This window comes from Bos javanicus, chromosome 10, assembly GCF_032452875.1.
Source record: "Bos javanicus breed banteng chromosome 10, ARS-OSU_banteng_1.0, whole genome shotgun sequence".
NCBI lineage: Eukaryota > Metazoa > Chordata > Mammalia > Artiodactyla > Bovidae > Bos > Bos javanicus.
The window spans coordinates 10,074,252-10,100,074 of record NC_083877.1 but is presented as its reverse complement, the minus strand read 5'-3'; the positions used below and the strand labels follow the sequence as shown (position 1 = coordinate 10,100,074).

Genomic DNA, 25,823 nt, shown 5'->3' with positions numbered 1-25,823 from the left:
TAACATCACTGGGATATAGATTGGAAATGGAACCAAAATGTAAAAGATGTAAAGGCCGCTATTAGTTACTCAACTGCACCATAACCATGGGAGGCTGCCAAGTCTTCAGGATACCATGAAAAGGGAAGTCTAAAAGCAAAAATTTTTCAGTTTGCTGATGTATCTCCAGCACTGTCCAGGGCAGTGGGGCTCTCTTGACCAGAGACACATTATTGCCAGCTGTGTGACCTGGGAAAATTGCCCATTTGTAAAACAGATGTGTGTGAAAGTGTTAGTCATGTCTGACTGTTTGAGACCCCATGGACTGTAACCTGGCAAGCTCCTCTGTCCATGGAATTCTCCAGGCAAGAACACTAATTGCCATCTCAACAAGTTGTTATGATCAGTAAATGAGCTAATAATGCGAAGTACCCAGATAAGAGACTTCCCTAGTGGCTTAGTTGGTAAAGAATCTGCCTGCAATGCAGGAGACCCAGGTTCCATCCCTGGATGGGGAAGATCCCCTGGAGAAGGAAATGGCAACCCACTCCAGTATTCTTGCCTGGGGAAATCCCATGGACAAAGGAGCCTGACAGGCTATAGTCCATGGGGGCGCAAAGAGTTGGACACAACTTAGCCACTAAACCACATAGAAAGCACTAAACAAATTCAGTAGAATAATGATAATAATTTTGATTACTGTAATTATTTCCTGGAAGACCTATGCCCTGGTCTGGGAAACACTAGCATTGGGTGTATAGCTTCTTGGTACCCGCCTTAAGATTTCCCCGCTCCTTTCAGTTGCTCTGTGGTCATTCAGCACACATTCTGCTGGTAACCTGACTTCCCACAGAGCTTGGTTTTCAAGCTAGGTACATAAGAGTCACCATGAGAAGTTTCCCAGGTGGTCTGGCTGGGAAGCTGTATTTTAAACAAGGCTCCAGGTAGTACTATACTGTCGTATCAGATGGACTGTAAATATCTTTTGAGAAACACTGTTATATCAGTGTTTCCTGTATATCTTGTTCCTTCAGAAGAGGGAATGTGGGAAGCTTTTTGTTGAGCAAGCAGAGCTGAGGAACTGTTTCTCACCCTGCTGACCTCTTGGTGTGCAATAGGCTAACCTGCCTTTAACGTTGCTCTGAACACAGCTTTGTTCAGATCCTTGGGGATCCAACCTGAGCTCCAGAGCAGCTCAAAGGCAAGGGCAGGAGCTATTTGCTGTGATGCCTGATGATGAATGTTTCTCTTGACCTCATTTCCAATCTACTCATTAAGCCCAAGTTAACACTGTAAATTTTACTTCAGAATTTTCCTAACACGGTAAATCAGAAATGTGACTGGGTCATGCCAACATGAAGTCCAGTATTCAGCCAAAAAGAAGTGCTTAATTTTGTCCAGGCTTTGCCTCAGAGAATGTCACTGTATAAACCATCTACTAGAAGTAAACTTGTCCACAAACCCGTGCTGTTCATTTAAACTCCATTTCTATTAATCACTGCATTTTTAAAATGGAAGCCATTTCTAATGATCATTTTTATTGACTCTTCTATGTTTTTCCGATGATAATGGTAGATTATAGAAGATTCCTCCACACTTGTTTCTCTTCCCTTTGAACTTGGTCAGTGGGTGATCTAGCAAGGGTTAACATGTAATCCTGGCAAGATTTGGGTTAACTTGATTGACATATAGAGGAAGAGAATGCCAACAAACATCACCACAGTGTAGGGGAAGACAGTGTAGGGCTTGCTATGGGATTTGGAGTAAGATAGTTATATGATGCTTATACATACATTTCCACTTTATTTTAATGATGAAGTATATTAACAAGCAAACAATTAGGTTCAGAAATTTGTAAATATGTTTGAGTAGGACAGAATTTATTTTCTTTAATTTTTGTTTTTAATTGAAATGAGCTTATTAATTACTGCAGTGGTTTGAAATGCTAGGCTAAATATTTTGACTTTTTATATTTTAAAACTGCTCCAGTGCATATAACTAGAACATGTGGCTTTACTATATTATCCTGCAAAGTCTTGATATTGATAATCTACATCTTTCTATTAACAAGAATAAATTAAATCTTTAAATTATTCAAAGACCAGCAGGCAGCTCTAATGCCCCCAGGTAAGATTTTTGGTTTGCAAATGGACACCCATTTCTGTTATCCAAGAATGACCAGCTTAGCTGTCAGGCTAAAACAAAACAAGAGAATCCAAGAGTGATGTTTGGATGTCCCGTAAGAGAACAACATCAGGGTTTTCATATTCGATTGATAATTTGTGTCTGGCTCTGAACTTCATAGTGACAGAGACTTCAGGACTCCTTACCAGGTTGCCCCCACCAAAAAGATAACCAACAACAACACCCAGAAATAGTTAAAAGTTCAGAGAATGCAACCTCTAAAGAAATAACTTGGGGAAGATTCCCTAATCATTAGAATGATCATTCAACATTATTATGAAACAAGCAAACAGGACCCACCATCCCCTCAGTAAATCATTGGTGGGTCAGGTGGCCCTGTATCCCTGACAAATAATTGTTTTTGTCATTTTAGGTTCTAAAATACCTTTATTCAGTTGAATATGTCTCAGATTTTTAGAATAGTCTTTCTGTAGCCAGAAAACCAATAAGATGTGACCACTCCAGAGTCTCCCAGTATGAGCTTGGGCATGTCTCCTTATCATTTTGGACTTTAGCTCCACATCTGTAGACTGAAGAGTCACTGAGGAGGGGAGAGAATCAAGGGTCCTTTCCGCCACAACTTATCTGGTTCTGTCTTTTGCAATTAGAAAAAAGTAATATTAGTTACTAATATTAGTGCACAATGCTCCCGTGCACACTGTGAAGGGAGAAGCAGGTTGTGAGAATGCTCACTTACCTATGGGCCCGCTCCCCTTTGCTGGGGCACTACCTCCCTCCTGCTCAAGATGCCTTCTGCCTTTGCAATAAAGGGTCTTACAAACATATCCAAACTAAACTTTTAATATAACAGAGAACTTAAGTTGTTTTCTTTCCCAAAGTATATACATTTTCAAATTTTAAGTTGACAGAACAATTCTGTATTTGTAGAATTTTAGGCTCCCAGGATTTGAAGAGAGGAAAGTCTGGGGGATAGAGGGCTGACTAGCAGGGTTTTATTATGCATATTATTCTGCTGATCACAGCTACACGGGGTCTCTTTCATTGCCTGACCTCCCTGTTATATAAGTAAGGTCAGTCCATTACCGTCTTTTTAATATTTGTGACATTTTATTTATTTGGGTTGTTTATTTTTTCCTTCAAAGAATTTTTTCCCCCATACCTTTGCTTATAGGCAAAATACTTTTTCAGGAATGGAGTTCCCTTAGATTCTTCAGAACTCTGGGGTGGTATAAAATATTGTCTTCTCTTCCCCCATTCAGTTTTGCAATGACAAAAAGTTTAAAGTTGTTATGGACATTCATTTCTTAAAAATTAATTTTAAGGAAGTATAGTTGAATTTCAAAGTTGGGCTAATTAATTCTGTACAGCAAAGTGATTCAGTTATATATGTATATACACATATACACACATATACTCTTTTTCATATTCTTTTCCATTATGGTTTACCACAGGTTATTGAATATAGTTCCCTGTGTTATACACTAAAACCTTGTTGTTCATCCATCCTATACACACCAGTTTGCATCTACTAACCCCAAACTCCCCTTCAGTCCCTCCCCTTCCTTGGCATCCACAAGTCTGTTCTTTATGCCAATGAGTCTATCTCTGTATCATGGATAAGTTCATTGGTGTTGTTATGACGTTCTTTAGACTTTGCCATGAGTACTGAATTCTTCTAAATATTTTATTTTAATTGAAATAGCCATATCAATGGCATCTGTGGTACATTTTTATGTGAAGTGACATCTTCTAATACTTTTTCTTATTTCAGGATTTTGGGCTCGTGAAGTAGGTAAGATGATTGGACTGGAACATCCTCTCATTCCAGTTCAACATCAATATATTATCACATCGACCATCCCTGAAGTGAAAGCTTTAAAGCGAGAACTCCCGGTGCTCCGTGACCTGGAAGGATCATTTTACCTCCGACAGGAAAGGGATGGGCTTTTGTTTGGTCCATATGAAAGTCAGGAGAAAATGAAGGTTCAGGACTCATGGGTCACCAGTGGAGTCCCCCCAGGTGGGTTCCGCAGATAGAGGCGTGTGCAGGTCAGACACATATATGTTGTCCTTCCCATTGCTCTGGGTTGTTTGTAGAATGAGATGACACCATGATACTAGACTATCAAATAGATAACCTGGAACATTGGAGGTGAGGGCTTTGAGGTAAATTCTGTTCTCATATCCCTTTGAACAATCACAGCAGGGAGTAAGGAAAGAGAGTTGGTTGTAGAAAGGCTGAAAAAAAGTTCTCCCCTCTGCTTTGGAAAGCCCCAGGTAATTTTTACCTGGCCACACCAACCTCCTGCCTCCCCACTTCCTTCTCACTCCTCTGCTTACTTGGTTTAGTTTTTAAATTTGTACACAGCTCCTCTTGTGCTTTGTCAGTTGGTAACACAACAGGTATCAGAGATAGGCATGCAGCCTGTTAAGAATGAAAGCCTTGAAATCTACAGCAGAACAGGATAGGTTGAACTGCGAACTGAAACTGTCTCATGCTGCATAAATGGATGTGGGAAAAGCTTAGGCCTCCTTGCTAACTCTGGAGGTACCATAGTTTCTCTTTCAAGTTCTGTAAGGGAGAAAAGAACCTGTTGTATTTATTTACTTTTTTTTTTTTTTAAATTTTTTCATGAAACTTTTCTGCAAAGCCAGATGAAGGATTGGGTCACCTAAGCAGGTATCTTGGGTTTTAATCTATCAGTTCAGTTCAGTTCAGTTGCTCAGTCGTGTCCGACTCTTTGCGACCCCATGAATCGCAGCACGCCAGGCCTCCCTGTCCATCACCAACTCCTGGAGTTCACTCAGACTCATGTCCATCGAGTCAGTGATGCCATCCAGCCATCTCATCCTTTGTCGTCCCCTTCTCCTCCTGCCCCCAATCCCTCCCAGCATCAGAGTCTTTTCCAATGAGTCAACTCTTCACATGAGGTGGCCAAAGTACTGGAGTTTCAGCTTTAGCATCATTCCTTCCAAAGAAGTCCCAGGGCTGATCTCCTTCAGAATGGACTGGTTGGATCTCCTTGCAGTCCAAGGGACTCTCAAAAGTCTTCTCCAACACCACAGTTCAAAAGCATAAATTCTTCAGAGCTAAAATGTCATTGGCACAAAATATTATAGAGAGTATGAAGAAATGCAGATAATAGTGCTGTCTGGAATTGTACTTTGATAAGCTGCTTGGGCTACAGAATGAATCCCTCCCTCCTAGTCTTCAAAGAACATCTTTGCCCAGTTACTGCACATGATAAACCACCTTCCACAGACGTCAGGCCAGCCAGTTAAGGGCTTGGCTTTGCACAGTGGGCTCTGCACTCTTGGGCCTGAGGGGAGTAGCTCCGATCCCAGAGGGAGGGCTGAGCTGCCACCTGGGAGCCTACCTCTAGGTCCTTCCCCTGTGCCGGCAGCCTCTCCGCCACATAAATGTTGAAGAAATATTTAAATAATTCTGGTTGGAGGAAGAGCCAGATTGTTGGCTGGCCCTGGGTGCCCACATGCTCGGGTCTAACCTGCATGATCTGCAGGCCTCCCTGACCCGACATACTGTCCACAGAGGAGCAAGAAGCGGCTGGCTGGCTGCTGTGCGGAACGCCGCCAGCACCGCTGGAGGCATTCTTCTAGCAGCTCATCCGTGGCCCTGCCCCCAGTCATGGTGCCTTTCACAACGGAGGAGACGACTGTGTCCCAAGACCTTGACTCTTCCCAGTGTTCTAGTCCTCGATGTGTGTGTGGCACAGGGCTTGAAGAATGAGGCCTCCTTGCCATTCCTTCCCTACTGAGAGTTAAAAGGTGTCTGGAGTCCATCATCTGCATCTTAAAGTGGTTTTCCATTTATCTCCAGTGTCCTGACATGACTTTGTAAACTCCCATTTGCCCTTACTTGAGAGGATGAAACAGAATTTTATAGTTAATTCAAGGATAAAAGATCTCTCTTGACAAACCAAGTTATTATTGTTGGTTTTTAAAATTGTGATTGGATTAAATACTGGAAACTGCTAATATGAATAAAATAAAATGTTCTATTATAAAGGTTACCTTTCATGATTTAATGTTTCAAGAAATAACTATTATTCTCAGTATATAATATGGTAATATAACAATAGTCATCTACTGATATCAAATATCAAACATAGAATTTAAAAAGAAAGAAGAAAAGTAACTTCCTTATAGACCATCTCTAAATGCAAGCTTGGATTCAGGGATTTAAGTCACTTTGGAGCACATGTCAGGACAGGTGTGATATCCTCACCGCAATGACATTTCTTTTTTCTTTTTTTTAAACTTTTTATTTTGTACTGGAGTCTAGCTGAAAACAATACTGTGATAGCTTCAGGTGGACAGCACAGGGACTCAGACATAGATATACATGTGTACTCTTCCCCACGCTCCCTTCCCATCCAGGAGGCCACGTAGCATTGGGCAGAGTTCCCTGTGCTATACACTAGGTCCTTGTTGGTTATCCACTTTAAATAAGGCAGTGTGTACATGCACATCCCAAACTGCTTAACGATCCCTTCCCCGGCCCCCTGACCCCCCCGCAACCTAAAGTTCATTCTCTAAGTCTGTGAGTCTGTCTCTGTTTTGTAAATAAGTTCATTTGTATCACTTCTTTTTAGATTCCACATATCAGGGATGTCACGCGATATTTCTACTTTTCTGTCCGAACACTGGCATTTCTTTTCAGGTTTTGGAAAGGAGCTCTTTGAGTCTGATCTAGACCGAATCATGGAACACGTTGAAGCTGCCATGGACTTGGTTCCAGTCTTGAAAAAGGCTGACATCATCAGGATCGTCAACGGTCCCATCACCTATTCTCCTGACATTCTGCCTATGGTGGGGCCCCACCAGGGGGTCCGAAACTACTGGGTGGCTGTAGGTTTCGGGTGAGTATCTCTCTGTAACTCAACACTGATTCGAGTTACATATTTTAGAGAAGTCTTGCCCCATAATCTCAGGCCAAAAATGGAAAACGGGGGAGAGGCGAAGAGTTTTCTCCCTTTCATGAGCAACGACATGAAAGGAATAAAAACTTTCAGTCTTAAAACTTTGACTTGTATAGGTTTGACAGATTTGTTCACAGACGGGCAGTGATTTCCTGGAATTTTCCCTTTGCATATTTCTTGCCATTTCCATTATTTATGTCTCCTTTCATACTGTGAAATGTTCAGATAAATGAATTTGCCCCACTTTTACATGGATGTTTTCATAACACAATATGACAAAGATAATTTAAAATATCAAATGTGTAATATATCTGATGCAGTTTTCACCATAATTCATATTTGTTCAACATGATTTGTTTCTTTATGATTACTCAAGCTGCTTACTATTTATGGTTCCATTACGCATTTGATCTTTCATCTCTAACATTTTGTCCCATTAATTTGGTGAATATTAATGTCAAGCCTATTTTACTGTCAGATCACAGTTTCTAAATATTCTATTTTCCTTCCCCATTTTGTTTGGCCATTTATTCAACTGATGTTTGGTGATTGGCCAGCTTTGTGCCAGGTCTACTGCTGGGCACTGGGCTAGAGCTGAGAACAAGGCGGGAAGTCTGACCAGAGGCACAAGACTGCTTGGGGTGCTGTTCTTCTAGGATGGTAGAGAGGTTGGGGTCTGAACTAAGGAAGCAGCAGTGGGGACTGAGAGATAGGAAGCAAAATTACTTAGATTTGATGACAGATTGCATTAGGTTTTAAGGGAGAGAGAAAAGGAGCAAATGATGGCAACCTTTCCAACTTACTCCTGTGGTTGCTGAGGTCAAAGGAAGCAACAACCAGGAAGATAATGAGTTGAATTTTTGACAGTGTTAAGTCTTCAGAACATCCAGAGGTAGAAAACCAGATGGAGCTATGAATCTGGAAGGTATAATGGAACTGGGAGCCTAGGGAATCACCTGTAGAGTCAATATGTAGGCCTGTGCATGTGGGAATGTTTCTTTTGTGCATCCCTCTTACATCTTCTTTGGAGAAATGTCCATTTGTATACTTCGCCCATTTAAGAAATTAGATTATTAGTCTTTTTATTGTTAAGTTGTAAAAGTTCTTTATTCTAGATATAAGACCCATATCTGGTACATGATTTGCAAAATTTTCCCCATTCTGTGGGTTTTTTAATTTTCTTGATGATATCCATTGAAGCACAAAATTTTAAATTTCCATGAAGTCCAAAATGTGTATGTGTTTCTTTTTTTGAATGTAGTTTTGATATCATGTATAAGAAACTATTGTTTAATCCAAGTTAATGAAGATTTATACCTTTATTTTTTTCTAAGAGTTTTATAGTTTTAACACTTACATTTAGGTCTTTAATCAATCTCGAGTTAATTTTTGTGTGTGCTGTGAGGTAGGTACACAGCTTGATTCTTTTGAGGATAGCCAACTGTCCCAGCATCACTTGTTGAAAGACTGCTCTTTACTCACTGTGATGTCTTTTTTTCTGATGTTGCTTCTGATACCAGCACTTACTTCTCCAGTTCTCTGACACCAACTGAGTGTCCTACAGTTTCACTTCAAATCTGCTGCTCACTCTCAGGGTGCAGACCCCACTAGTTAAGGACTCAGTCTCACAAAACCATCCTCACTTCAGATGCCAGTTTCAACTTCCAGGGATCACCTGTCCTTCTGACTGAATGGCTAGAGATTTGGAGGTTCCTACAACCCCTCCTCAGTTTTGATAATTCACTAGAATGACTCTCAGAACTCAAGAAAAACTTACTTAGTTTTACCTGCTTATTCTACAGAATGCAGCTCAGGAGCAGTGTGTATGGAAGGGGAGCGCAGGGCAAGGTCTGGGAGGGAGGACCTGCTGCAGGGCCTTCGTGAGCCTCTCTGGTGCATCATCTTCTAGCACTTCAGTCGATTCACCAACCCAAAGGCTCTTGGAATGCCGTGGTTTGGAAGTTGTTGTAGAAGCTTCATTACATAGGCACCATGGATTAAAACCACTGATCACTGGTGATTGAACTTCTGGTGGCCAGCCTCTATTCTGAAGCCTTCTGGTTCCCCTGCCCCCTCTCCATGGAGCCAACTGTTAGCGTAGCATACAAAAGAATATAAATTCCAAAAGTGTTAGGAGCTCTATGCCAGGAACTGAGGACAAAGGCCAAATATTTATTTTTTTATTGTCCCACAGCATCCTTGTAAAAAAATCAGTTTACCATATAAGTATGGATTTATTCCTGGACTTTCGATTTTATTCCTTAGTCTGTGTGTCTATTCTTAGGCCAGTACCACGCTGCCTTGATTATGGTAGTTTTTCACTAAGTTCTGAAACTGGGAAATATGACTCTTCCAACTTTATTCTTATTCAGTATTGTTTTATCTATTTGGGCTTCTCATATTTTTGCGTAACATTTAGGACCAGCTTGTCAATTTCTCTAAAGAAGCCACCTAGGATTTCCATAGGGATTGCGTTTTTGTAGATCAACTTGGGGAGTGCTACCATCCTAACAATATTGAGTCTTGTGATTCACACACAAGGGATGTCTTCCACTTGTTTGTGTGCTGTGTGTGTGCTCAGCCACTCAGTCGTGTCCAACTCTTTGTGACCCCATGGACTGTAGCCCACTAGGCTCCTCTGTCCATGGGGATTCTCCAGGCAAGAATACTGGAGTGGGTTGCCATGCCCTCCTCCAGGGGCTCTTACCAACCTAGGGATCAAACCCAGGTCTCCCACATTGCAGGTGGATTCTTTATCAGCTGAGCTACCAGGGAAGCCCATGTGTTTAGGACTTTTAAAATTTCTTTCAACAGTGATTTGTAGTTATCAGAGTGTAAGTTTTGCACTTCTTTTGCTAAATTTATTCCTAAATATTTTTTTTTGATCCTGCAATTAACTGAATCACTGAATTATTGATTTAGTCAATACATTTTGTGAACCATTGCTCTTTATCTATGAACAAACAGACAGTATGCCTTGTCTCATGATATTTATACTTTAATAGAACACCTATTACTAAGGTAATCAGGAAGTTGCTTTCTTTAGAACACTATTTACTTATCACCTAGACACTGTATCTGCTTGTGTGGGGTTGATGTTGGCATCCAGCTCTGATTGTTCTGAGTAATTTCCCCAGGTTGTAGACACTGTGAGGTGAATGGGAAGGACGACAGGTAGGGTCAGATCAAAGTGCCTCACTCTCTCTGACCAATCTGGCCTAATCCCAAAAGGCGTTATTGTTACTTAAAAGTTGAGATTGCTAAAATAGTTCTCACGGAACACAGTGGAATGCTTACATCGACTACCCCTTCCAGCTTATACCAGGGATCCAGTCCATGGTTCTGAAGGCCAGCGGTTTCCATGTATGTGGCTGAGCACCAAAATCACCTGTTGTTGTTGGGTCACTCAGTCGTGTCTGACTCTTTTGTGACCCCGTGGACTGTAGCCTGCCAGGCTCCTCTGTTCATGGGATTTTCCAGGCAAGAATACTGGAGTGGATTGTCATTCCCTCCTCCAAGGGATCTTCCTGCTGCTGCTGCTAAGTCACTTCAGTCGTATCCGACTCTGTGCGACCCCATAGATGGCAGCCCAACAGGCTCCCCCGTCCCTAGGATTCTCCAGGCGAGAACACTGGAGTGGGTTGCCATTTCCTTCTCCAATGCATGAAAGTGAAAAGTGAAAGTGAAGTCGCTCAACGCAGGGATTAAACCTGAGTCTCCTGCATTGCAGGCGGATTCTTTACCACTGAGCCACCGGCCTTGTTAAAAAGCAAACTCTCAACTCTGTTCTTAGTTGCACGTGTGTTTCATCCTCCTTTGTATCTTACCTATGAAATTCCTATTATTTGTCATTAGAATCCATGAAAGACATGTTGAATTTGAAAACCAACAAGCAAACATATTCACATACAACCCCCTCCTATAGATTCTGATTCAGTAGTCTGGAGAGGAGCCCAGGGATTACACTTCAGTATTGTCTGTTATTCTAGCCCAAAGAATAGATATTTGCAAACTGTCTACAGATATGCCAGTGCTCATTTTCATTACCCTAGTCAAAGCTGTTTTACTTTTGTCCCAAATATAGCAAGTTCTCCTGCTTCTAGGCGACTAACACAGTGCTCCCCAAATGTTTAATGAGCTGTACTGAACTGAATCTGGTTATCTTGGCTTAGAACAGATTACAAACAGCAAATTTAAAGACAGGAGAGTGCTGTAAGACGTAATGCCTGACAGCTTAACAGTTGTTATAAAAAAGCAGACACGAGCACTCAGAAGGCATAGCAGCTGGGCCATGTAATAATGGGTTCTGCAGATAAATGCTAGACATAGAAGAAAAGCCTAACTCTTCTTTCCTCATCGAGTTCCCTTCCACTTCCATGTTATACATTACTTCCTTATGAAAATCTTATCCACTGGGCAGAGGCATACTCTGTTGTTGGTTATACAAGGACTCAACAGCCCCCGTGTATCACTTGCCTACTATATGCTTTAAAATGCCATGTCGATTAATTCTCCACCAGCGTCATAAAGTGTGCACATGAGGAGACTAAAGCTCAGGGTGGTTACGCAACTTGCAAGGTCACACAGCTGGTAGTGGCAGAACAAGAATTATACCCAGATCTCTCTTGCTCTATGCATTTCACTCTCAACCACTCTGAGCTTTCAATAGATGTTTCATCCATCTCAGCAGATGTGTTGTATGAGATTTTACATATAACTTAATGAGGGTTGTAGGGCTAAAGTTTGTGGAAATTTCCTTTTTGCTATGTTTAAAATGGATAACCAACAAGCACCTACTGTATAGCACACGGAAGTCTGCTCAATGTTATGTGCCAGTCTGGATAGGAGGGGATTTGGGGGAGAATGGATACATATATATGTATGACTGAATCCCTTCGCTGTCCACTTGAAACTATCACAACATTGTTAACCAGCTATACCCCAGTATAAAATAAAAAGCTTGAAGTTTTTAAAAAAATAAACACATTTTAACATAAAAATAAGTAAATAGATTATATGCAGGATTCGCCTCAAGCAACAGCACTCTGCCCTATTTATTTACTCATATGCCATTGTTGAAAGATAAAGAACATGATGGTCTGGTGGTGAGTCCGCACGAAACCAAAGCACAACCCTGGCTATGCCCAAGGAGTCTGCCAAGGATATAAATTCTGTTATGTGTGTCTTGGCAGGAAAAAAAAAGAAGAACCATTAAAGAAGTAAAGTCCAATAACAGAGTGTGTACTGGGGTCAGATGACTGAGTTTGTATCCTAAATCTGCAGTCTGTTGCAGTGTGACAACCTTATTTAACTCCTGTGTGCAGGTTGGTTTTCTCACTGGTAAAATAGAGTCGCTAAAGCATAAATCAGCTGGTAGATGTCAGGGGGAAACAATGCCTGGTAAATGGTAAGCTCTCAGTTCAGTTCAGTTCAGTTCAGTCACTCAGATGTGTCTGACTCTGCGACCCCATGAATCGCAGCATACCAGGCCTCCCTGTCCATCACCAATTCCCGGAGTTCACTCAGACTTACGTCCATCGAGTCAGTGAGGCCATCCAGCCATCTCATCCTCTGTCGTCCCCTTCTCCTCCTGCCCCCAATCCCTCCCAGCATCAGAGTCTTTTCCAGTGAGTCAACTCTTCGCATGAGGTGGCCAAAGTACTGGAGTTTCAGCTTCAGCATCATTCCCTCCAAATGCCAAAAGAACTTTATATAGTTTCAAGTCTTGTAAACAGTATCTCTAGCTCTCAAAATAACAGTTGTAGTCACACACTGGAACTGGTTAAGCGAATAAACAGTTTATGCAAATAGTTCATAATTATTTTAAGCATATATTTAATTTTTTTTTTTTTGCTTTCTTGATACTTAGTGAGATTGTGGGTGATTTGGATGAGCCAAATCAAGTCTCTTTTCAAAATTATCTAGAGAAGTATAAATTGCTATCTCTTTATCCTGCTTAAGAAATGTCCTTACAACAAGTATAAGGAAATATATCACTATAACAAATGATATAAATCATTTTTATAAAATAGTAAAATTGGTATCTTGTTGTAGAAAAAGGTAGTTAGCATTTCCAGTCTTTGCTAAGGTCCTCCCATGTTTTCAGAAGCGTCAGTGCTGGCTAAGTAGTTGTCATCTGGAGTACTGGAATTTCTTGCATTTTGATGTTTGCTCATGTGGCTCCTTTTTGTTCCTAGTCCTCTTCCCATGACTCCCTACTCATCCAATTCCTTGAAAGCTTCTCTTGACTTAAACCACAGATGAACCACCCGAGACTTTACCCATAAGAGTGAGTGGGTAGAACCTCACATGGGTGACATTAAACCCTGATTCCTCCATCTGATATAAAATTATTTGCCACTTATGTTCTTGGTCTTTTAAAAAAATAATTATTCATTTGATTTTGACTGCGCTGGGTCTTCACTGCTACATGGGCTCTTTCTCTAGTTGCAGCAAGTGGCAGCTCCTCTAGTTGTGGGGCACAGGTTTCTCGTCACGGTGCTTCTCTTGTTGAGGAGCATGGGCTCTAGGGCACACAGACTTCAGCAGTTGCAGCTTCAGGCTCTAGAGCACAGGCTCAGTAGTTGTGGCTGTGCTGTGCTGTGCTTAATCACTCAGTCGGGTCCGACTCTGCAATCCCACAGACTATAGCCCACCAGGCTCCTCTGTCCATGGGGATTCTCCAGGCAAGAATATTGCAGTGGGTTGCCATGCCTTCTTCCAGAGGATCTTCCCAACCCAGGGATCGAACCCAGTTTTCCCCCTTTGCAGGGGGATTCTTTACCTTCTGAGCCACCCAGTGGGCTTAATTGCTCTCCAGCTCTGCATAAGATCTACAGGCATGCTCCCTGATCTTAGTTGCTTCCCAGATCAGGGATCGAACCTGTATCTCCTGCACTGGCAGGTGGATTCTTCACCACTGAGCCACCAGGGAAGCCCGTGTTTTTGGTTTTAAAGTATCTTCATGTGGATATAGACAAGCTAATCCTCCACACCGAGTGACTCATTGGTTGCAAAATACAGGAGCCACTGTTTCTCCCCTTCTTCCCCACAAGTCCCTGGGTGACTGCCTCTTTGTGTGCCTCTATGATAATGGCCCAAGTCCTTGTACGGAGATCGTTGCTAAAGGGACCTAAACTAAGCTGAGTCTGGGAAGGGATGGGTATGCCACACCAGTGTGCAGATATTTCTCTTGCAAGATTCATATTAGTGAGAATAATCATAGCTCAAGATAAGGTACCAAGCACATCTGCCTGTGTGCTTCCTTGCCTCTATTTTCCTAGAGCGAGATCCTTACTAGCTAAGAGTCATAGGCTATTTTACAGACATGCATCTCTTGAAACTGTGGAAACTAACTAGTTGTCAAGTCAGGCACATTTAATTTGGATGCTTAAACTTTTTTTTTTTTTTGAGGAAAAAGATGATAGTATAAAGATTATGTTGATTGTGTGTTCTGAATAGCATAGAACACTCCAGCTTTGAGGCCTTGTGAAATATTTGGACATGTTTCATTGCTGGAAAGTAATATGCGTTAATAACAGGGTATTTATTTCTATATTTGAAAGATACGGCATAATCCATGCTGGTGGTGTCGGGAAATATCTCAGTGACTGGATCCTGCACAGAGAACCACCTTTTGATCTGATAGAATTGGATCCCAATCGCTATGGCAAATGGACGACAGCTGAGTACACCGAGGCCAAAGCAAGGGAGTCATATGGATTCAACAATATTGGTAAGGTGCAAATTTACTGTTGTCTGTGAAGTGTGTTCAGAATTGACTTACAGCACCTCTGACTTTAGATGCTTTTTATTCTGTGCATCATTGGGGAATGGTTAGGGAGTCTAAAAAGCATATGCTTCTAAAACAAAAAAGGAATCTATGTGAATATATGCCTTTAATGTGAGGAATGCATCAGTGATTTTAACTTTTAAATCTATTTTTACTTTACCTTTGATGATCATTATAAATGATGGTTTTGGTTTCTTGAAAATATAAATTTAATATGTATTATATATATGCTTATGTATTAAGCTTATATATGTTTATTTTACATATATTCTGTGTGTTTGTGTGTGTGTGTGTGTGTATATATATATATATATATATATATATATATATCTTCTGGATTTTAAGTGCTGTGTTTGCCATTTTCTGAATCCCTTCAGAATACTTTGTAGTTTTGGTTCTGTGCTATTAGAGTATGGGTTTTCCTTTTTCAGTTGGATATCCTAAAGAAGAACGATTTGCTGGGAGGCCAACTCAGCGAGTCAGTGGGCTTTATGAAACCCTGGAGTCTAAGTGTTCCATGGGGTTCCATGCAGGCTGGGAGCAGCCACACTGGTTCTACAAACCAGGCCAGGACCCTGGGTACAGGTAAATGAGTGACTTAATCTACGTGTGGCTCAGACTGCAAAGTCAACTTTGGGAGTGGGATGGAGGGACCCTAGAGAAGCCCCGTATCCCCCACACTGGCTCTACAAACCAGGCCAGGACCCCTGGGTACAGCTAAATGAGTGACTTAGCCTACCTGTGGTTCTGACTGCAGAATGAACTCTGGGACTGGGATGGAGGGACCCCAGAGAAGCATCATATCCGCCTCCCACCCCTTCACTCTACCCTATTCCAAACAGCACTGAGCCTTTTTCCATAAAAATAATTTCCGTGCAGTGGAGGCCTTAGTTTATCCCACGTGACACTGGCCTACATTAAGGACCCATGTGGCCTCGAGAAACCTACAATCGGCCCAAGTGAAGCGTCTGCTTCGAATTTTCCAATTGCTCAGAGGAACCTTCCCCACCCTCTCCAAGCCCCTTTATTTGGCCTTTAAAGGTTTACCTTGATTTAAGATGCCTGGTCAAATCACATAGTATGGAAACAGTGTGTAAATATGGATTTTCTGTTTATAAGGGAATATCTGAAAGCTACTGCTTTCTAATGTGTGTGCAATGAATTATGCAAATTATATGCACTGTTGATAAACTAGGGGGAAAGATCATTTACTTACTATTTTAGGTTAAGCTAAAACATAAAGCATATAACTGAAACAATTCTCTGATTTCCTCTGAAGTTGTTGACATAGTACTTGGATTGCATACCATCCTTGTATTTAGGATTAATAATGATTACATACTTTTTTCTCATGAGAAGACACAAACCAAAAGAAAGCAAGTTTTCAAGTTGTTACCTTTTTTTGACTGATACTTTGCTTATTTAAGCAGATTTTGATGTCTGCTTTACAATCAGACCTAAATGGTCCAAAGCATAGTAGTGGGCCAATTGTTGATTAATGAATTTGAACTCTGCAGTCAGCCAGTGGAGATCACCTGGGGGCAAAATACTGGCTTGGTTTTTTGCTAAGTGACCCAGATAAATGCCAGATCTATTCTTCATTTTGTACTATTTGGACCTGGCCTGTTTTTTCTACTATTTTAATAATTAAACCACTGAAAACATATCCTCCTCTGAAGTTAAAATACCACATTAATAGTCTACTCCATAAAGTAGAAAGGCCCCTGCATAATGAGTCAGTAGACCTTTGCTCCAGGCCCCGCTGTGTCATTAACTAGTACAAAGGCCTCAGAAATCACTTTGTGCCTTTTCTCTAAAAACGGAAGATATTGGGCCAGATGCTTGCTTACTCCAGGTGGCCAGCATGAGCATCACATGGGAGCTTGTTAGAGGGCAGCCTCTAGTGCCCTCCCCAGACCTGCTGCATCAGAATCTGTAACAAGTGCAAGTGACGTATTCACAGCAACACTTGAGAAGCACCAGACAAGATAGCTCTACCCCTCATATATTCTGATTTATGTCCCCCAAATTAGTATTTTTAAAATGCTCCCCCAGGTGATTCTAATATGGAACCAAGGTTGACAACTAAAGGACTGGGTGACTTTTAAGCTCTTTTTCAAATCTGAGAGCCCACATAGCCCACCTTATTTTCTAGTTAATTAATACTTCATTCGCTGGGAAATAGATCAAGGGATAGATAAGTAACTTAGAAAATCAGTTTCCAATATATATGTATGACGTGTAGAACAGGTGGCATTTTTCCCCCAAATGAAAGTGCCTAGACAAGTAGGGCTTGTTAGGGCTTCCCAGGAGTCTCAGCGGTAAACAGTCCAGTTGCCAATGCAGGAGATGTAAGAGACCCACATTTGATCCCTGGGTCAGGAAGATTCTCTGGAGTAGGAATCTGGAGAGACAAGCCACTCCAATATTCTTGCCTGGAAAATTCCATGGACAGAGGAGCCTCGTGGGCTGCAGTCCATGGGGTCACAAAGAGTCGGACATGACTGAGCACACAGAGCTTATAAAAATGTTCTTATTCTGAATTTTTTTGAAAACAAATAACTTGTTTTGTGTTTCAGGCCAAGTTTTCACCGCACAAACTGGTTTGAGCCTGTGGGCTCTGAGTATCAGCAGGTTATGCAAAGAGTGGGGGTGATTGACCTGTCACCATTTGGCAAGTTTAACATCAAAGGCCCAGACTCCATTAGACTGTTGGACCATCTCTTTGCAAATGTTATTCCCAAGGTAAATAACATTATAGAGGTAGGGGTATAAGGTCCAGGATCCTGGCCTGCTTCGTTTTCTATCCCCTCATTTTCAAAAAATTATTTCAATTCACCTAATGATTTCTGTATGAACATGAGAATTCTTCAACTAGTGAAGGGCATTCTAGCTAATTTTCAAATTTAAATTTTTGTTGACTGAATTATTATCTAAGGATCATATGGCTTTGTCTAACTGTGTCAATAGGAACCCCCAGATTGGTTGAAATGTAATTTTTATGATCAGTAATTATAACGATCATTTAAACTGAAAACTTCAAAATGAATGGGTTTAGGTTTACAGATAGTTCACACAATTGATATAAAAGATTCAGATGTCTTACATTGTTGACATCCACACTTTTATTTCCGTATGGCGTTGAAAGGATACGTAAGATTTTATTCTTTTCTGTAGGTGGGTTTTACAAATATAAGTCACATGTTAACACCAAAAGGTCGAGTATATGCTGAGTTGACTGTCTCTCACCAGTCTCCTGGGGAGTTTCTATTAGTAACTGGTTCTGGGTCAGAACTTCATGATCTTAGGTAAGTGTACATGTACTAAGAACACTATATGCATCATAACTGATCCAGTCTTGCACCGAGGGTGCTTATGTTTGTGGGCTTTTTAATCAGTAATTGAAAATACAACTTAAAATCTTTAAACCTTATTGTTCTAAATAAATGTCATGTCATAGGAAATTACTCAAGTGAGGGTCCCTATAACCACCCCCCTCCCAAAGGTAAAGTGAACCAGTGGGTTTACTGGTTCTAATAATATTAGCTCCTATTTACTAGGGATCACTCATATGTCAGAACCGTTTTTGCACATTATCTCAGTAAGTTCTTTTAGTAGATTTATCTGCAAGGTGTTTATTATGCCCATTTTCAGGTGAGGAAACAAGTTTGGGTTAAAGTGACCTGCTCAAGTTAGTCTTGTTGATTCTGATGCTCACATTCGGTTCACGTTAGTGACTGAGCGACTTCACTTTTACTTTTCACTTTCATGCATTGGAGAAGGAAATGGCAACCCACTCCAGCGTTCTTGCCTGGAGAATCCCAGGGACGGGGGAGCCTGGTGGGCTGCCGTCTACAGGGTCACACAGAGTCGGACACAACTGAAGCGACTCAGCAGCAGCAGTATGTTGCCTCCAGGGTTTTCTTCTTTTTTCTCTTCCATACTTTGTGCTCCCTGGCCCATCACGGCGTTGAAATCATTGATTTGCCAACTCTGTCCTTCACATAAATCTTCAGTCTACTATTTAGTCTACTCTAAAATATATTGTCTTTAGTATTTCAAGAATATTTGGAATATGGTTGCTTGATAAACCTCTTACTCCAACAGACTCTCACTCTAGTTGTAAGGTGATGCAAATTCTATCCTCCTTTCCAAGATACGTTAGGAGCCATCTTAGCCAGTTAGCTTTGTGTCAGTCCAGATGATCGTTTTATGACAGACTTGTGTAGCTCCAGGGACTGCTCAGTAAATTATAAGCAAACCCTCTCACTGGCTTCAAATCAAGACTCAGAAATTGAAACCAGTCTTTAGAGTTTTAATCTTCTCCTTGTGATTGTCAAAGCAAGCATGTGTCTGGTGGCAGGCACATTATTAACCTTTCGCAGCATGATTGTGTCTCCTATGTGTGGGTATTAGAGAAAATTTGGATTTACATTAACTTCCCAAGATGGACTCATTAGTTTAAATGTAGTAGGGCTGTCACTGTTTGAAAAAATTTTGTGGCAGAGCTTGTCTAAATGGAAGGATCCTTCTGTACTGTGAAAAATCACCCACATATTTGTAAGTGGGTAGCACGGCACCCCACTCCAGTGCTCTTGCCTGGAAAATCCCATGGACGGAGGAGCCTGGTAGGCTGAAGTCCATGGGGTCGCTAAGAGTTGGACACAGCTGAGTGACTTCACTTTCACTTTTCACTTTCATGCATTGGAGAAGGCAATGTCAACCTACTCCAGTGTTCTTGCCTGGAGAATCCCAGGGACAAGGGGGCCTGGTGGGCTGCTGTCTATGGGGTCGCACAGAGTCGGACACGACTGAAGTGACTTAGCAGCAGCAGCAGCAGCTTAAAAAGAATCATTTACTATCTCTGAGACTCAGTTTCCTCAAGTTTAAAAATTTGTTTATTATATGAAATGACACTCTAGGGATTTTCTGGTAATTCTAGACACACAGTATATCTTCAGAGAAATAATCTGTTACCAACATGTGTTATTCCAGCAAGATTTAACACAGTGTTTATGAATCTCAAATGCAGATGGATTGAGGAAGAGGCAATCAAAGGTGGATATGATGTTGAAATTAAAAACATAACTGATGAGCTTGGAGTCCTTGGCGTCGCAGGGCCATATTCAAGAAAGGTCCTACAGAAACTGACCTCTGAAGATCTTAGTGATAATGTTTTCAAGTTTCTTCAAACCAAGTCTTTAAAGGTTTCCAACATTCCTGTCACTGCTATCAGGATATCTTATACTGGTAAGAACTGGAAAACAACCTAGAGTAAGTCTCTAAAATTTAGAAGCACCCGGAAATGTGTGCATACACACATGTTCAGTCTCTTCAGTGTAACTTTGGAGGATGATTTCTCCTGCCCAAGTCTTCTGACAATTCTGTTTATCCACTCTAAGTCTGAGAAAGTCATTCTGCAGACTTCCAGTTGTGGTTTCAGGCCCATAGCTAGCTGCCTACCATTCAGAAAGGTAGGTGAGAAAGTGCAAAGAGGATAGTTGTTGGAATAGCTGGAAGGGATGACAGAATGTTCAGGCCAGCTGATTCTGTGTTGTTGCGCAGTCGTGTCTGACACCGTGTCTGACCCGTGTCTGACACCGTGTCTGACCTGTGTCTGACCCACTGGGGTCACCCACAGTGACCAATGTGTTCTGCATGTGGCATGCCAGGCTTCCCTGTCCTTCACCATCCCCTGGAGCTGCTCAAATTCATGTCCATTGAGTCGGTGATGCCATCCAACCATCTCGTCCCCTGTCACCCTCTTCTTCTCCTGCCCTCAATCTTTCCCAGCATCAGTGTCTTTTCTAAATGAGTCAGCTGTTTGCACCAGGTGGCCAAAATATTGGAACTTCAGCATCAGTCGTTCAATGAATATTCAGGATTGATTTCCTTTAGGATTGATTCCATGTGGGAGAATTCAAAATGGTCTCCCTTAGAGAACATCTTGAATGTGTCAGGCACTGCCCTTAAAGCATTACTCCTGTTCATCTTTCTTTCTGACTAAGTGCATTAGAGAAGTCTTCCTTGGCACCTAATGGCACGTAGTAGGTACTAGAAACAGGGATGAATGAATGCTCTCCAGTTCCCCACTGGTTCTCTGGCCTCCCTCCTAACCTCCTCTAGACTCCTTGTCCCTTTGCAGAAGGAGTGCTAGGCGCCCAGCATTCACTCGGGTACGTGGTGCTCGTGTCCTGGAGAAGCACCGCACCGTTAGCCCTTCGCCTGGGGAGCAAGGCGAGCACACAGTATAAAGGCCATAGCTCTTCCCTAGGCTTCTCTTTTCCCCATCCTCCCTCCACCCAACCTTGGAAAACTGGCGACCAGAATAAAACATAAGCAAAATAAAAATAAGCCTACCCTTTTTTTTTTTAAATTTTTAATTTAATAATTTTAAAACATGTGTTCCCCATCCTGAACCCTCCTCCCTCCTCCCTCCCCACACCATCCCTCTGGGTCGTCCCAGTGCACCAGCCCCAAGCATCCAGCATCGTGCATTGAAACTGGACTGGCATCTCGTTTCATACATGACATTTCACATGTTTCAATGCCATTCTCCCAAATCTTCCCACCCTCTCCCTCTCCCACAGAGTCCATAAGCCTGTTCTATACATCAGTGTCTCTTTGGCTGTCTCGTATACAGGGTTATCGTTACCATCTTTCTAAATTCCATATATATGCGTTAGTATACTGTATTGGTGTTTTTCCTTCTGGCTTACTTCACTCTGTATAATAGGCTCCAGTTTCATCCACCTCATTAGAACTGATTCAAATGTATTCTTTTTAATGGCTGAGTAATACTCCATTGTGTATATGTACCACAGCTTTCTTTATCCATTCATCTGCTGATGGACATCTAGGTTGCTTCCATGTCCTGGCTATTATAAACAGTGCTGCGATGAACATTGGGGTACACGTGTCTCTTTCCCTTCTGGTTTCCTCAGTGGGTATGCCCAGCAGTGGGATTGCTGGATCATAAGGCAGTTCTATTTCCAGTTTTTTAAGGAATCTCCACACTGTTCTCCATAGTGGCTGTACTAGTTTGCATTCCCACCAACAGTGTAAGAGGGTTCCCTTTTCTCCACACCCTCTCCAACATTTATTATTTGTAGACTTTTGGGTCGCAGCCATTCTGACTGGTGTGAAATGATATCTCATAATGGTTTTGATTTGCATTTCTCTGATAATGAGTGATGTTGAGCATCTTTTCATGTGTTTGTTAGCCATCTGTATGTCTTCTTTGGAGAAATGTCTATTTAGATCTTTGGCCCATTTTTTGATTGGGTCATTTATTTTTCTGGAGTTGAGCTGAAGGAGTTGCTTGTATATTTTTGAGATTAGTTGTTTGTCCGTTGCTTCATTTGCTATTATTTTCTCCCATTCTGAAGGCTGTCTTTTCACTTTGCTAATAGTTTCCTTTGATGTGCAGAAGCTTTTAAGTTTAATTAGGTCCCATTTGTTTATTTTTGCTTTTATTTCCAATATTCTGGGAGGTGGGTCATAGAGGATCCTATGTGATGTATGTCAGAGAGTGTTTTGCCTATGTTCTCCTCTAGGAGTTTTATAGTTTCTGGTCTTACGTTGAGATCTTTAATCTTATGCCTACCCTTTGAGTTGGGTTTCATTTTCTTTTCTTTTTTGCCTGTGGTTCTAATGGTGAATGAAATGACCAAGTAGGGGAGAAGGAGGAAGCGGGGGCCATTAGAAGCTCTGGCTATTCCACAGTTCAATGATTGAACATTTGAATAATTGTCATCAGTGGCCTGTATGTTTAAGCCTTGCAATTTGGGGCCAAGGAGTTGGGGGTTGAGATGTTTAAACCTTGAACCCCTTATCTTGATAAACTTTGCCATGCTAATTCCTCACTTAACATTATGAAGCCAAGGTGAGAGGTAAGCTTAAGTCCTGAATTGTCTGAGTTGTCTTAAATGCTGCTCTCTGTGTGGGGGGTGGGGCAGTATCGGGCCCAGAAGCATCTGTCATATGGCAGGCTCCTTTGCAGTGCGGCTTGGTTGCAACTTTTTTGGGAACCGAGCTTTCATCACTCTACAGTGTCTATTTTGCAGAAATGGAACCTCTCATTTGTTGATGTGTTTTAGCTAATGCACATTAGACCTAGAGATTGTCATTCCTACTCTGGTGTGGCCCTTGTGGGTGTATTTCAGGTGAGCTGGGTTGGGAGCTGTACCACAGACGAGAAGATTCTGCAGCGCTTTACGATGCCATCATGAATGCAGGCCAGGAGGAGGGAATTGACAATTTTGGAACCTATGCCATGAATGCCTTAAGACTGGAAAAAGCTTTCAGAGCCTGGGGGTCAGAGGTTTGAAATGCTATCATCTTTATTAAAATTTTACATGTGTTGTATCTGATTTTTATGCAAGGGTTAGTTTAACTGTGTTAACATTGGCTCTGACTGTAAGAGAAAGAATGTATTGTAAGAAAAAAATTTTTTTTTTGGCCGCATTGGACAGCATGCCAAATCTTAGTTCCCTGACCAGAGCTGGAATCCACACCACCTGCAGTGGAAGCATGGAGTCCTAACCACTGGACCACCGGGGAAGTCCTGAAAACTTTATTTAATTAGGGACAAAGGTTTTTCTCCTCAATTTCCCAGTTACAAATTCAGGGAAACTGTGATGTAATGTTTATTCTGCCTTAATTCCCCTTGCTTGGCAGAGAGCCCTGGACATCTGCCTCTGTGTGCTGACCTTGGCTGCCCCAAGGGAGCCTGTCTACCCCATGGGATTTGAGGACCACCTTTCAAAATTCTTCCTTCTCCTCTGTCATATTGTCTATCATCATTTCCTTCTTCTTATGCACCTTTTGGGGAAGTAACAAGAAAAGCTGTCTTTCTGAGGGGCAAGGTTGGTGGTCTGGAATGTGCTGGTCCAGCCCACACCCACCGTTAATAATGAGAACTCAGGGTTTCTATTTGTGTAGTTACACGCCATTTTTATAGGCATGATGTCATCTACCTTCTCAGCTCTCCTTGAAGAGGGTATTATTGGTGATTCTTGGGCAAAGAGGTGGGAGTTATACACACAAGCACGCTAAGAAACAATAAACAACTTGGTCTAGATTGCACAGAAGTGTCCAAACAGTGGTTCAAACTCCGTTCTCTTATTTTATCTCCAATACAGCAGACTATCTTTAGATCTCAATTTTCTCAGGTCCACTAGTTGTTTTCTTGGAATACATTGAGGTTTTAGGTATGAGAGCTTAGATAAGGGACCTTTGTAAAGGGTGTACTTCAGGGTAGGGTCTCTGGGGTTTGAATGTATCCTCTACCACATATTATGTGGCCTTAACCCTCCAGAAACTTCACTTCTCTGTAAGAGAGAGACAGTCTTTATCCTACAGAGTTATTGTCAAGATTAGGTAGTCTGCAAAGTGCCTAGGACATAAAGCGTGAATTTGAGGGCAAAGTGGGTTTGAAAGCTCAGGCAGGGTCCCTAGGACATTTAGATCAGGGGCAGAAGAAAGTGGGTTTTGAGGTGGACAGTACAGCCTCCTGGAGTCACTGAAAGAACAAGAGCCCTGGGGCAGTTGTTGCTTTACAGAGGATGTGCTCTGTTGCAGGGATCCTCAGCCTACCGGGGTGGGGGGCGGTCCTCAGAGGACGCTGCTGCAGGGAGAGATGGAGAGGACAGCTCTGCCTCCACTCTCCACAAGGAATGAGCAGCGTTTCTCTGCTCTCCCCCTTTCATTTCCTTCTGTCTCCATCCCAGCCCCTCTAATTTCCCAGCGGTGCCAGCACGCCCTCTAGCGTTATTACAGCAATCAAGTATCTGGACTTTTAAAATTTTTTCCTGAAATTCTGAAACTTTTTTTTTTTTTAATCAATGAAATATTGTCTTAAAAGTAGACTTTTTATCATAAAACACATGCGGGCTTTAGAAATGTCAGTGTGGTAAGGACAACATCTTAAAATCAACAAGATGGTATCGCGTGCTCTAGTAAGCATGAGGTTTGGGATGAGACACTGAGAAAACCCTAAGTAATAAATTCTCATCTTGTTTCTGGAATTTTGAAAATTTGAGCAGGTAAAAAGTAATCTTAGAGTTGCTCAAATTGACTAGGAAATATGAGTTCAAATTTTATATCATGTAAAACAAATTTATATTATGCATCTAGGTCATGCAAAGGCTGTGCTTTCTTTTGTTAAGTTTGGGTACCTTTTATGGGGTTTAGATCAGTTCTCTTGGTACAAAAGAGACTGATGACATCAAAACAAACAAAAATCATGTCTAGTCCCAAATAATGGCTTTAGCTCCCCTTGAAGTATATTGTAATGGTAGCCAAATTCAACCTCTCTTTTTTTTTTTTTCCCTTTTCCCTCTCCTGAACTCTGTGGAAACTATTTTCCTACCATATGCTTTTTTCCTCCACTTATCCTGATTTCTGGATGATTGCAAGATAAATAAATTACTTAATAATGTTTCAAATCACATTTATGCAGAATTAGTAGGTAAAAGCTTATGAGAATCTTGTTTCTGGGAAGAACATCATTGTTGTGGCATCCCTCAGACGTTTATTATACCAAAAGAGCCTTGGAAACTGGGAAACTTGGAAGCTGGGAATTTTAGCATCTAATTTGCTATTAAAATAACAGTATTTGCTGAAAGGCTACATTTGAATTTTAGATTAAAAAAATTGCTTTAGAGGCCAGTTCACAATCTATATCTATGTCTAGCTGTCTATCCATATATTTCAAATGAAAAAGTATTCTCTTTAAAAAGTAAATATGAAAGTGATGTTACTAAAACCACTTATACTCATCTAAGATTTAAAATGCATGTTTCCCTTTTAGATGAACTGTGATACAAATCCCTTGGAAGCTGGACTGGAATCTTTTGTAAAACTAAATAAGGTATGTTTACATTCCAAAGTGTACTTGAAATAAATCTTAAAACTATGCTGTTTCATGACAGAGCCATGCTTTAAAATTTAACCAAGTGTTACTT

At 41.4% G+C, this 25,823-nt stretch overlaps 1 protein-coding gene across 2 annotated transcripts in view; it reads left to right on the top strand.

Annotated features, from left to right (window-relative positions):
- DMGDH (dimethylglycine dehydrogenase) overlaps positions 1 to 25,823 on the top strand; it is a 79,286-nt gene that overhangs the window by 17,683 nt on the left and 35,780 nt on the right. For both annotated transcript variants that reach the window (XM_061430035.1, XM_061430036.1), the window contains exons 6-14: positions 3,896 to 4,144; positions 6,806 to 7,004; positions 14,630 to 14,799; positions 15,288 to 15,441; positions 17,436 to 17,601; positions 18,034 to 18,164; positions 19,889 to 20,106; positions 23,022 to 23,179; positions 25,670 to 25,729. In XM_061430035.1, the coding sequence (XP_061286019.1) occupies positions 3,896 to 4,144; positions 6,806 to 7,004; positions 14,630 to 14,799; positions 15,288 to 15,441; positions 17,436 to 17,601; positions 18,034 to 18,164; positions 19,889 to 20,106; positions 23,022 to 23,179; positions 25,670 to 25,729 (1,505 nt within the window). The remainder of the gene's footprint in view (positions 1 to 3,895; positions 4,145 to 6,805; positions 7,005 to 14,629; positions 14,800 to 15,287; positions 15,442 to 17,435; positions 17,602 to 18,033; positions 18,165 to 19,888; positions 20,107 to 23,021; positions 23,180 to 25,669; positions 25,730 to 25,823) is intronic.